The following is an 11,936-nucleotide window of genomic DNA, read 5'->3' as shown; positions in this document are numbered from 1 at the left end:
TAGAGCACTTCCAATTGAAAATCTTCAAAGATTATCACAATATTAGACAAAAAGGTAAAAGTATGAAAAAAATGAGTTCTCAAATGAGAACCCATGAAATATTTATAAAATACCAAAAAAAAAAATATCTTCTAGTTAATTCAATTTTATTTTCAGCATTAAAATTTATTCATGTAATTAAGTTATATAAAATAATTTTATATATTTGCCAGAACTTCACTTTGAGATATTATCATAATGAGATTGCTCTTATATCGGTAGATATCAAGAGCTATTGTTACATTTCATCATAGATTTAGTAAGAGCTACATGTTTATGGCAAACTCTTGTTTACTTTATGCAGCCTTTTGTGTTATTTTGCTCGATCTGGGATATTATTAGCATTCATATACAGAAAATGAATAACTTTAACCGCAAGATTGCATTATTTTTTTATGAATTTACTACGTACTTACTCAAAACGAAATTCAATAATTATACATCCACACCCACATGCAAGTTTTAAGAAACAAACAAAAAGTTCCTCACCACATTATCTCACTCGCATGAATCCAAATGCTCCTCCAACCTCACATTATTTAACATTACACATTTAATAATTTTCTCAGAGAAAAGAAATAATAAGAGACATATGTCTCCATGTATATCTATATAAACATCCAAGAAAGACCATATGTATATGAATAATATAACCTTAAATGCAGAAAAACCAGAGACTCTCACAACAAAGAGTTTATTAGTCTGATCTAAGTCGTCTGATCACTTTCCACCAGCAAATGATGTCTTCATCATCATCATCAGCCACCGATACTATCACTAAGCCGTCCTCATTGCTCTTGGTGGAGTCAGTCACATGCGACACGTGCGGTTTTGCAGAAGAATGCACGCTGGCTTATATCCACCGCGTCAAGGAACGGCACAAGGGACACTGGCTTTGTGGGCTCTGCGCAGAGGCGGTTAAGGACGAGGTGGTTCGGTCCCCAACTAGAATCTCCGTCGAGGAAGCTCTCCTCCGCCACACGACGTTCTGCCACCGTTTCCGTTCGGGGAGTCCAGACGTGGAGGAAGATCCAATATCAGTCATTGGAAGGATTCTACGGCGGAGCCTCGACGGCTCTCCACGGAGGACCACCACGAGGTCGAGCTCGAGCGGGGCGTTGCCGGGGATCGATGGCGTAGCGTCACGACGGTCGCTTCTCCGAGCTGGCAGCTGTTTCCCGTCTCTCTCTACTTGATTAAATCTGTTAAATGTAAATTTTTGCTTACTGTTTTTCGTTAAATTTTATTAAATAATGCTATTTTGTATTTAATTACATTTTAGATGGAGAAGAAAGGGTTGGAATCCGAGGATGTGAACTCCTATGACGTTAGTCTTTCTTCATAAGTGAGTTTAATAAAATGGTTAATGAGCACATTCATATTATGCATGTGCTCTCTAGATTTGCAGTACTTACTAAATTTCTATTTCTATTTTACCTTAAACTATGTAACAAATACTAAATTTAGGTTTGTCAACAGTGCAATATATATGGAGTACATGTAACTAATGAACTTTACCATATGCCTGATATACGTTGCTATAAAAAAGCATTGATGGTAAACAAATATTGGACGTATAGCATTGGTGTTAAATTGTTAATAATTAAGTGTTGATTTTGGTATCATATGCTTTTAGATTTATAAAAATTATTTTTTATAGGATAAGAATATTTTTCTGAAGGAGAAAAATAAATCAGATCTGAAGTTGCTATAAATACGGTTGTAATGGATTATAAATTTATTATTTCACATAATCAATAAACAAACTCTAAATAGGTATTTGCCTCAATTCATTTTTGTTTTTGAATTTTTTTTTACTTTCTTCAAGTTATTTCACGTACATTCATTAGATTTAAGGATTTCTAAACTTGCTAAAATGTATGTTGTTGAAAAACACACCCGTTTGTTTAGGCTGGTAAAATGCACTTTTGTGTAATACCTATATATGTCGTCTGTTTTTATCGTATCTATAATAGAAATATTTCACGAATGTTGTTGATGTAATTGATGGTGGGGATGATGCTTACTCTATGGATATATAATTCGTAGATTGATTAGCTTAAAAATCAATAAACCCTCCTTCAGAATGCCCCCATCATAGTTGTGAAAACCTAGAGCGTACTAAAGCTTTTTTTTGTGTGTTTAGCCAGTGGCAAACATATTTATACAACAGTGATTTATACCTTTGATCGAATTTAGATAATTACGAGCTGGGTCGGATTTGAGGTAAGCCGCATATAATATTGGTCTTGGTCTCCAAATTTTTATAAAGAAATATATAGAGATAAATTCCAGATTACAAAAAAATTGTTAAAATTCTTTAAAAGTATTCTTTCACATAATTTTCTTTAACAATACTGAAAATTTGTATTGGGGAGGTAATTGTTGAATAACAATCATTAAAAAGAGAGAGAGAGAGAGAGAAAGAGAAAGAGAAAGCTTGTAAGGTAGCCACGGCGTCCGGTGGCGCGTCCGAGCGCGTACCGGCGCCGTTGGCTCTTTACCCTGTCATTCCGTTCAAGTCATTGTCTGGTTGTTCCGATCTGTCAGGTATCTCCGACATGCGCGCGGATCTGGGGTAGGGTTTCGTTCCGGGAAGAGATCGGCTCGCGGCGACTTTTCTTCTTCTGGATTCGCGGCGAGGAGGTACGTCTGGTAGATCTTCGTTTCAGCGTCGTTTTGGTCACGGGATGTAGAGGCTCCCATAGCTCTTGCATCGCCGCTCAAGTTCCCGGGTTGTGGAGGCTTCGTCAGCTCTGCAGCGCCGCTTAAGCTCCCGGAACGTGGAGGCTCCGACAGTTCCATTGTTGCCGGCTAACGGTCCCTTAGTTCCTTTCTAGGGTCTAGTTTTTATTTTCTGTGTTTGTCACTAGTTATGTGTTGTTGGCTCTGGTTTTGTTGGCTGAGCCCTCGTCGGAGGACGATGGATGCTCTCTGGTGGAAGATCGTTTGTTTGAGCGAAGCCCCCTACTTTTTGGCCCTGTATTGAACTGTGGCGGATGAGATCTCGGCCACGATTGATTCTCTCCGAGATTAGGCTTAATTGGGAGGATAGGCGGTCGCGGTGAAGATGGTGTGGAGTCGAAGTGCTCCGGGGTGGTTTCGGTGTACCGGTGGGTGGTTCTCCGGTGATAGTCGAGGCAGAAGTGATGCGGCGGTTCGCGATGGAACGCGGCCGACATCATTTTGCTCTCTTGGGCCTAGGGCCGTTCTTGGGCTTGCGGTTTGTTAGTGGTTTGTTAGTGGGCCGTATTTGATGTGGGCCTTGTAATTGTGATGGGCTTTGGGCCTTTATTAAATAAACTTTGTCGGAAAAAAAAAAAAAAATTCTTTAAAAGTATTTATAGTCCTAAAATCTCAAATCCGGCTCTGATTTCAATTACAAATATAAAGATCATATGTCAAACATGGTAGATATGCCTTGTCATTTCTCAACAATAGGAAAGATCTTTCTTCTGAATTCATATCTCAAATGTCGACGCTAGATGCTAGTTTCTAAATGTCCCATTTGATCCGATGGAAGTTGACTGGTTGATCTGACTTGGTTATGTCAATGATTTAAAAACTGATCCAACACCCAAATCCAGCCGACTGAAATTGTTTTTTTTTTCTTTTAACTAAGCCGATTGAAATTGTTGAAACCACAAACCAGGCTTCGTTTTTTTTTCATAACCAATTGGTCCAACAAACAACTAAAAATGGGATTAAAGTCTTATCAAAACCAAATTAAACTCGATTTGATTATGTTCCCGAAAGAAAAGGAGGGAAGAATAACCATGCACCGCGGGTTAATAATATTTAGTCAACTTGAATTCATCATTTAGCACCATTAAATTTCTGTATGATATGCCGGTCCAACATATTTGGATGTCCTAAGTACAAAAAAAAATTCATATCATATATTTTGGGTTTTACTTGGTTTTAAAATACAAAAAACACCTGAAAAGAAACTAAACCAAACCACAACCCAACTCACCCAAACTTGATATGTTTCAAACCAGAAACCGATTTATCTAATATCAACATGTCTTTTATGTTTTATATATATCTAATATCATATATTTGTTTATTTATGATATAAATCACATTAAAACTTCGTAAAGTAATTCAATTCCATTAATGATTAGCAAACATAATTTTATTTTGTTAACTTCACAGCACTATTATTCAATGTTATCATAAACATTTCACTGTTTTGTAAAAAAGTTATTAACACAAAATTCAATATTTTAAAAATAATTATTAATTAACAATACACTTATTCAATATATTTACTAGTAAGAGTCTTATAAACAAGGATAAAAATTCTTACAAATATTATTATCATCAATAGAACTACAAATCATATTTACATATAAATATTAACAGAAATTCTTGATATGAAAAAACCAAATATAAATGCTCTCCGAAATTATATGTCCTAAACGGTCATCTGAGTGGTTTATCTTCTAGGCCAGCTCTGGATATATTATATGTTACAGTTATGATTAAATCATTTATATCGTGTACAAATGCCCCCACAGCATCACTAGAGACCGTTGAAAAGAGATCAGTAGGCCATATACAATTTCTCATACGACTACCATAAGGCAATTACCTAGCTAATGCCACATAAACACATGTATTATGATGCTGCTGCATATAGTTTTAATTCCTTCCTAGTTCGATTCATGATTCATTCATGCTTAGCCATAGCAATATTTGTAGGGGATCTATTTAGTTAACAGCCTAATTAGAACATATACTAAAATTCAGATCCAGTTAAACATATATCTATACATGTGCACAAACATATATGAATGGATATGTCATACGTGAATGCATGGCGCATGTGGATGTGTCCACTGTCCAGCTTTGGTATGATTAGGAGACACAAGGGTTCATTTGTTATGTCTTCACATCACTTCCCTATTTGTGTGGCGCAATGGGACCTGCCTCTTCTCTTTGTACCTACTTGTTCCTAACACTAACTTGGCATTTTGTTCTCTGTTTGTCTCTTAATTGGGCAATTCCACTTTTTATTTCCTTAATTTTTCTGGCCATTCTTTATGATTTGGGTTTAAAAATATCTCAAGCTTCTTTCACGAATATCTTTGAGTACCCCCACCAAGATTTGTACCCACTGTTCCATAAATTATTGTATCCTTTAATAAATTTCAAAAGTAGCTCTTAAAAATGCTCTATGATGTTGATAGTATTTGCAGCTCTAACATAAACAATAACGTCAGACCAAAAAAAATATAAACAATAATGATAACATCTTGTCAAAATTTCTGCAGACCGTTGGTGTAAGCCCATTGGGCTTAGAATCTGAGCCCACAAGGATACTTATCTTGTAAAACAAGTCAACAACAACCACTTCAACAGCTTTATCGATCTTCTTCCTCCTCTTATCTGAAACGATCAAAGAAGAAGAAGCTCAAAGCGATCGCAAAGATGATGCACATGACCTTCTACTGGGGCATCAAAGCCACTATCCTCTTCGATTTCTGGAAAACCGATTCGTGGCTCAGCTACCTCCTCACCTTGCTCGCCTGCTTCGTCTTCGCCGCCTTCTACCAGTACCTCGAGAACCGCCGCCTCCAATTCAAATCCCTTTCCTCCACCCGCCACCCTCCGCCGCCACGAACCGGCGTCTCCGCCCCTCTTATCCCCAAATCGAGCACCGGATCCGCCGCCAAAGCTGCGTCGGTGCTGCTCTTCGGCGTCAACGCGGCGATCGGGTACTTGCTGATGCTCGCGGCCATGTCCTTCAACGGAGGCGTTTTTATCGCGATCGTCGTCGGGTTGACCGTTGGTTACCTCGTTTTCAGATCTGACGACGACGGTGGTAACGCGGCGGCGGAGAATCCATGCGCGTGTGCTTGAATCACATGGAAGGTGGATTTCGAGAAGTCCGAAAAAATATGATGCTTGTGATCCGGTTAGAGTTTGTTGTGTTGGATCTGTAACAAGTGTTTAGAGCATGAGCATTGGTGAACCTCCCATTGGGGTTCACCCAATTTTTTTAATATTTTTTGGTGGGGCCATAAATAGTTATGAACCTGTATTTGTTGTTTTCTGCATTAGTGAACCCGAAGAAAGAGTTCATAGGAATAAAATAAAAATATAAATTAAAAAAAAAAGTAAATTTCGAAATAATTCAGAATACATGAATAAAATAGTAAAATATATTATAAAATTATGAAAAAATTTTATTCAATACATTAAGAGTAGATTACATAAATAGAGAAATTCAAAAACATACAAAGCTTATTCATCTTCATCACCAAACTTTTGCCAAATATTTTCCACTAAATCAGCTTTCAATCGAGCATGCGTCTCTAAATCTCGAACTTCTCTGCGGATGCCTAACATATCACCGACATGAATACTATCTCTGGTTCTCACCCTTGAACTTCTGCTGGACTCTCCTGACTCAAACTCAGACGTATTAATTTGAGCGTATCCGTGTCGTTCGTTCTCTACTATCATATTGTGCAATATGACACAAGTTTTCATTATCTTTCCTATCTTTGCCTTGTCCCATTGTTTAGCTGGGTTTTTAACAATTGCAAACCTCGATTGTAATACTCCAAAAGCCCGTTCGACATCTTTTCTGGCGGATTCTTGTTTTTCAGCAAATTTCTCGGCTTTACGACCTTGAGGAAGTGGGATGGATTGGATAAATGTTGCCCAATTTGGATAAATTCCGTCAGTAAGATAGTAGGCCATACGATAAGTGTGGTTGTTGACCTTGAACTTAACTTTAGGTGCTCGACCATGTAAGATGTCATCAAAAACATGTGACCGATCTAGAACATTGATATCGTTGAGGGTACCTGGTAAGCCGAAAAATGCGTGCCATATCCAAAGATCTTGTGATGCAACAGCTTCTAAGACAATTGTCGGCTTTCCTGAACCACGTGTGAACTGACCTTTCCAAGCCGTTGGGCAGTTTTTCCACTCCCAGTGCATACAGTCGATGCTGCCTATCATCCCCGGAAACCCCCGTACCTCTCCAACATCGAGTAATCGTTGAAGATCCTCGGGTGTAGGCTTGCGTAGATACTCATCTCCAAACAACTGTATTATTGCATCAGTGAAATTTGCCAAACATAAACGTGATGTACTGTCACCAAGTCGGAGATATTCGTCATATGTATCTCCCGATTGACCATATGCGAGCATACGTATAGCTGCCGTACACTTTTGAAGGGGAGAAAGCCCGTACCTTCCCGCAGCATCTCTTGTTTGCTGAAAGTATGGAACTTCACTACTTAGACGCTCAACAATGCGAAGGAACAGTGGTTTGTTCATTCGAAAACGCCTCCTAAACATTTCAGGTGGGTATGTAGGATTTTCCATGAAATAGTCTTTCCATAGTTGATTGTGTCCTCGCTCTCGATCTCTTTCGATATAAGCTCGTTTCTTCCGGTAGTTGGTTTGACCATCAACTACTGTGTCTATGAAATTATCAACAACTTCGTCGACCATTTCATCAAAAGCTTTATCTGCTTCATCGCCTGATGAGGAAGACATTGTTGATGATATTTATTGATCTTTTTCTTGCTACAAAAGAAGAACTTATAGTTAAATTTTTTTAAATGGTGGTCATTTTTAAAGTTATAGTTCATTTTTTTTTCATAAACTATAGGGAGTATAATATTTTTTCATATAATCCATCTTTTTTCTTTTCTATATGGTATGTTTATCTTTTTAAACTATAGGGAGTTTGTATAAAGTTATATAAATGGAATTCATTTTTTCATTGTTTCATTGCCTCATAAAACTATAGGGAGTGGTGAAGTTTTGGTGAAGTTTTGGTGAAGTTTTGGTGAAGTGGTGAAGTTTTGGTGAAGTGGTGAAGTTTTGGTGAAGTTTTTGACAAGTAGTGGTGAAGTTTTGGTGAAGTTTTGGTGAAGTTTTGGTGAAGTGGTGAAGTTTTGGTGAAGTTTTTGACAAGTAGAAGTTTATCAACGAAGTTTACAAGTTTAGAAGTTTTGGCTTTCAAGTTTACAACTATTGTGAAACACTTTGATGCACAAAAATAATAGAAAGACATAGTTTATATATATAGAGATACATGAGTCAAGTTGCTCGGGTACATACACCCGTCAGTTGAAAAGGCAAGTCGTGGGGACATACACCCGTGACTTGAAAACACATCCTCTGGGTACATACACCCATATTAACCGAAGGTCCTAAAACGAGTGTAGAAACATACAAAATACTACACTCTCCCGTGATTCAATCTGACATAATACTACAACAACCATCAACCTTACCCGTGACTTGATATGATACATAAAGATACCGAGACCTACAACCACGTCCACACGCATCCTCCTCCTTGAACCCGTGACCTACAAAGAAAAATGGATACATATCAATAATCTAGATACCAAATCATATACAAACATTATCAATATACAGAAACCAAAACATATTCAAAAAAGCAACTGATAAATGCACAAAAAAGCTTCCACTCACCACGTTAAAGCATTTCAAAAATGAGTTTGTTTTTTAGAGCTCTTTCTTGATCAGATAGAGTTTCTTCATTTTTTACTAGCAACCTATCTAGGAGTTTTTTTTTGGATAAGTTATTCTTTGCCTCTAAAATGCTCTCTATCTGATCAAACGCTGGTTCATTCAAGTGTTTCTTGCGTTTTGCTGCTTTGGAAGCCTTCACACCGGGAGGCCTAACATCTTCCTCGCGACCCACCTCCTCTGCAGGTTCCTTCCTCTTCTCCTTTGCACCATCTCGTGTCGAAGTGTGGGATCTCCATTTTTGATCAAACCGAAGCTCCCTCCAACAATGTTCAAGAACGAACTTGGAATTGTAATCATTAAAGAAGATGTCATGAGCCGCCTTCATGACATCATTCTCAGTTTCTCCACTGGCTTGCTTCTTCAAAGCAGCTTCGTGACATCCCACGAACTTGCAAACCTGTTCGTTAACCCTACCCCACCTCTGCTTACACTGACTCCACTCCCTAGGAACGGAGCCAACGAGCAGAGGGCTTGCATTCAAAAACTCCTCTATGCGCTTCCAAAATGAGCCAGCCTTCTGCTCATTACTCACGATTGGATCCTTGCTGGTGTTCAACCAAGCACTGATCAGCACCACATCTTCTTTGGTTGTCCATTTCCGCCTTTCCGCAGATTTTGGAACCTCAGAACAACCAATATCTATTGGTTGACTGCTCTGGGAGGCAAGGAGGTTAACGAACCCGTGAGAGTTAAGGGAAATTGGTTCCATTTAGTTTTAGATAGAAGTTTTAAAATTTTGGTGTGTTTTGAGATGTGGATCATGCCTATGTTTTAATACTAGTTTTAGTGTTAGAAAGTACAACAAATTGATTACGTGTGTGTGTTTGTCTAACTACCAAGCATTGATTAAACTAGTTTAAGTATGGTGTGTGTTTTTGGTTATAATTACTATATACTAGTTTTAGTGTTTGGTGTGTGTGTGTTTTAATGACTCTACAACAAGTACAACATAGGTATAACTACACAGATTTCATTGAATGAACATCAAATAAATTTTAAAAACTCAACTACACCGATTTGAAAGACAACCACTCACTACCATTGAATTCGCAACTACCTATAATTTTTAAAACTCAACTAAGTGTGGTTAAACTCTAGCTAGCTACCACTGTAGTTAACCAGTGTAGAGTAAGGGTTACCTTTTGTTTTCAGTCGAAGCAGAGCTTCTCCAAGACCTCAACCTGCACAGAGAGGTTGTAAACCTGCCCAGTGAGGTTATCAACCTCCCGAGTGAGGTCTTTCACCTCTGCCTGTACAAGAAAGAACAATCATACAGTGTTAGTCAATGCATCAAAAATTAAGAATCTAGTCAATGCACAGAATTGAAATCAAATTAGAATCTAGTTACCTCCAGTCTCTGAATGTGGTTATTGACCTCCGGCACCCAGCTTATCACCTCCTCCACCTCCTCCAGACGCTTAGTGAGGCGTTCGATCTGCTCCTCCACACCAATGACCCAAGGCTGACGATAATGAAACCCATCAGCCTTGGTACCAAAAAAAAAAAATTTGAATCAATACTCTATCTCGTTTAAAAACAGAAATTTCAAACTGCAATTAACAACAACCCTACCTCGTAGTTTTTGCAGGTGAAGAACCGCTTCCCAGGAAGAGTGTCGTAGTCGTCCTTCCCACGAACCTCGTGAATGATACTGCCACCGCAGGGACACCTCGTCGGAATCCCGTACTCTGAATCAGCCACAGAAGAGAGCATGTTGATGTACTCCTTAGTCCTCTTTGAATCTCTTATCTCTGTTGCGGGATCCATCTGCATCACAAAATACGATTCCTTTTAGAACCCTGACTATAAACTAAATCGATTTTACAATAAACGAACCCGCATGACGATTTTAAACCACAAATCTATACCCCCTTTTTGATTTCGAACCCTACGACAAAACCCCCAAAATCATAAATCAAAACCCCCAAATCGAATTTTAACCTAAAACGCTTTCGACCCCAAACGATTGAATCAATCGGTGAAACTAGTGGATACTCACCTCAGATCGTCTACGAGAGAGTACGACGTTGATTAGATCGAAGAAAGAACAGAAAATGATCCGGCTACCGCGTCGCAGGAAAAATCGCCAGAGAGAGAACAAAAACCCTAGCTTTAGAAGAGAGAACTGAAAATGAATGATCTATCGCGCAACCCTTTTTTTCTCCGTCTACACGCGGACTCGCGTGTCCACTCTGCTTTCGACGCGTGGATTGACCCCGTATCATACGGGTTCACCCGCAAGAGACGGATCACGATATTAAACCCAATAAACATTTTCTTTTAATCGAATGGGCCTAGGATCCCGAGCCCGTGATCCGGTTATAAACCGTCGATGCGGCTGCTCTTATGTCTGTATAATAACTACTTTTCGATGTTGTCCTTCACCAACTTTCTAAAACTGAATTTCATAATATTGTTTTTATATCCTATGATTGAGCTATAAATTTTATACAAAAAAAAAATTAACTTATAATAAACCTTTTTATCAACGATCATCAAAGTTTTATACAAAAAAAAAACATCTCTAAAAGTTGTTTAAGTAGTGTACTAGATTTTGACCCGCGCTTAAAAAGCGCGGGTTTGTTTTCAAAATCAAATAAATTCTTTTGAAATCATTTTTATAGATAATATATAGTTTGGACATATTTATCCGGGACTGCGTATCGAACCACACCAAATTAAAAACAATAAATTCAACTGAACTGAATTTCATAAATAACCTAACAAATCATATATATCTGAAATAAAAAAAAATAAACAGAACCGAGAACCAAACGGAACTTGTCATTAACCCTGAACCGATACCGATTGACCTGACCAAGACTCAGAACAATCTTATAATATTTTTAAAATTTTGATTAAATTTCAGATATACATTATAATAGTATATAAAACTGAATCAACTATTTGATCCGCGATTTTAAAGCGCGAAAATATGTTTTGACAAAATTTTACTTTAAAAAAAGATAATGATATTTGTTCCTTGCGGTTTTATATTTGCTATCTATACTATTAAAAGAGAAGGAGTCCTAAAAAATCTACTTATGAAAGGTTGTTGCACCTATTCATTAATATTTTTTTGGTCTTACCTTTATTTTCTTTAACTGTACCATATCTATTGAGATAATTTACTAATGCTGTTTCATTTAATTTTCTAGCGTAACATGTGGAATATTTGATTTCTTTAAATACATGTCCTCATTTATTTTTTGGCGTATACAAAATATTACAAATTTAACTTTTAAGAAATATGAATATAAAAGACTGCAACTTAAAAAATACTAACAAACTTTTTCAAACTTTTAGAATATGAATATACACCTCAAAAGTTTGAAAAAGTTTGAAAAAGTTTGTTAGTATTTTTT

At 37.5% G+C, this 11,936-nt stretch overlaps 4 protein-coding genes across 10 annotated transcripts; 2 read left to right on the top strand and 2 right to left on the bottom strand.

Annotated features, from left to right (window-relative positions):
- The first annotated feature begins 179 nt into the window (after positions 1 to 179).
- Positions 180 to 1,440, top strand: LOC103851366. Its single transcript, XM_009128216.3, has one exon. The coding sequence runs from the start codon at positions 777 to 779 to the stop codon at positions 1,233 to 1,235; it is 459 nt and encodes a 152-aa protein (XP_009126464.1). The 5' UTR covers positions 180 to 776; the 3' UTR covers positions 1,236 to 1,440.
- Positions 1,441 to 5,188: 3,748 nt separating this feature from the next.
- On the top strand, positions 5,189 to 11,000 carry LOC103851365 (copper transporter 5-like). Of its 2 annotated transcripts, none has more exons than XM_033285447.1 (2): positions 5,189 to 5,997; positions 10,916 to 11,000. In XM_033285447.1, the coding sequence occupies exon 1, from the start codon at positions 5,476 to 5,478 to the stop codon at positions 5,905 to 5,907; it is 432 nt and encodes a 143-aa protein (XP_033141338.1). In that variant the 5' UTR covers positions 5,189 to 5,475; the 3' UTR covers positions 5,908 to 5,997; positions 10,916 to 11,000. The 2 variants fall into 2 exon arrangements, with proteins under 2 accessions (XP_033141338.1, XP_009126463.1); XM_009128215.3 differs by having other exon boundaries at positions 5,195 to 6,000; positions 10,919 to 11,000.
- On the bottom strand, positions 6,007 to 10,908 carry LOC117132051 (putative nuclease HARBI1). Of its 6 annotated transcripts, none has more exons than XM_033285442.1 (4): positions 10,144 to 10,908; positions 9,920 to 10,057; positions 9,711 to 9,821; positions 6,007 to 8,384 (listed from the first exon to the last, which is right to left on the bottom strand). In XM_033285442.1, exon 4 carries the CDS (start codon positions 7,558 to 7,560, stop codon positions 6,292 to 6,294), a length of 1,269 nt encoding a protein of 422 aa, XP_033141333.1. In that variant the 5' UTR covers positions 7,561 to 8,384; positions 9,711 to 9,821; positions 9,920 to 10,057; positions 10,144 to 10,908; the 3' UTR covers positions 6,007 to 6,291. The 6 variants fall into 6 exon arrangements, with proteins under 6 accessions (XP_033141333.1, XP_033141330.1, XP_033141332.1 ...); XM_033285444.1 differs by having other exon boundaries at positions 7,629 to 8,384; XM_033285445.1 differs by having other exon boundaries at positions 7,629 to 9,821; positions 10,144 to 10,338; positions 10,571 to 10,908.
- Positions 8,136 to 9,280, bottom strand: LOC117131759 (glutathione S-transferase T3-like). The gene is made up of 3 exons (XM_033284205.1): positions 8,633 to 9,280; positions 8,307 to 8,384; positions 8,136 to 8,222 (listed from the first exon to the last, which is right to left on the bottom strand). Exons 1-3 carry the CDS (start codon positions 9,278 to 9,280, stop codon positions 8,136 to 8,138), a joined length of 813 nt encoding a protein of 270 aa, XP_033140096.1.
- Positions 11,001 to 11,936: the final 936 nt, after the last annotated feature.

Source organism: Brassica rapa, chromosome A02 (assembly GCF_000309985.2).
Source record: "Brassica rapa cultivar Chiifu-401-42 chromosome A02, CAAS_Brap_v3.01, whole genome shotgun sequence".
NCBI lineage: Eukaryota > Viridiplantae > Streptophyta > Magnoliopsida > Brassicales > Brassicaceae > Brassica > Brassica rapa.
The sequence above is the reverse complement of the archived record's forward strand: the minus strand, read 5'-3'. Positions and strand labels throughout refer to the sequence as shown.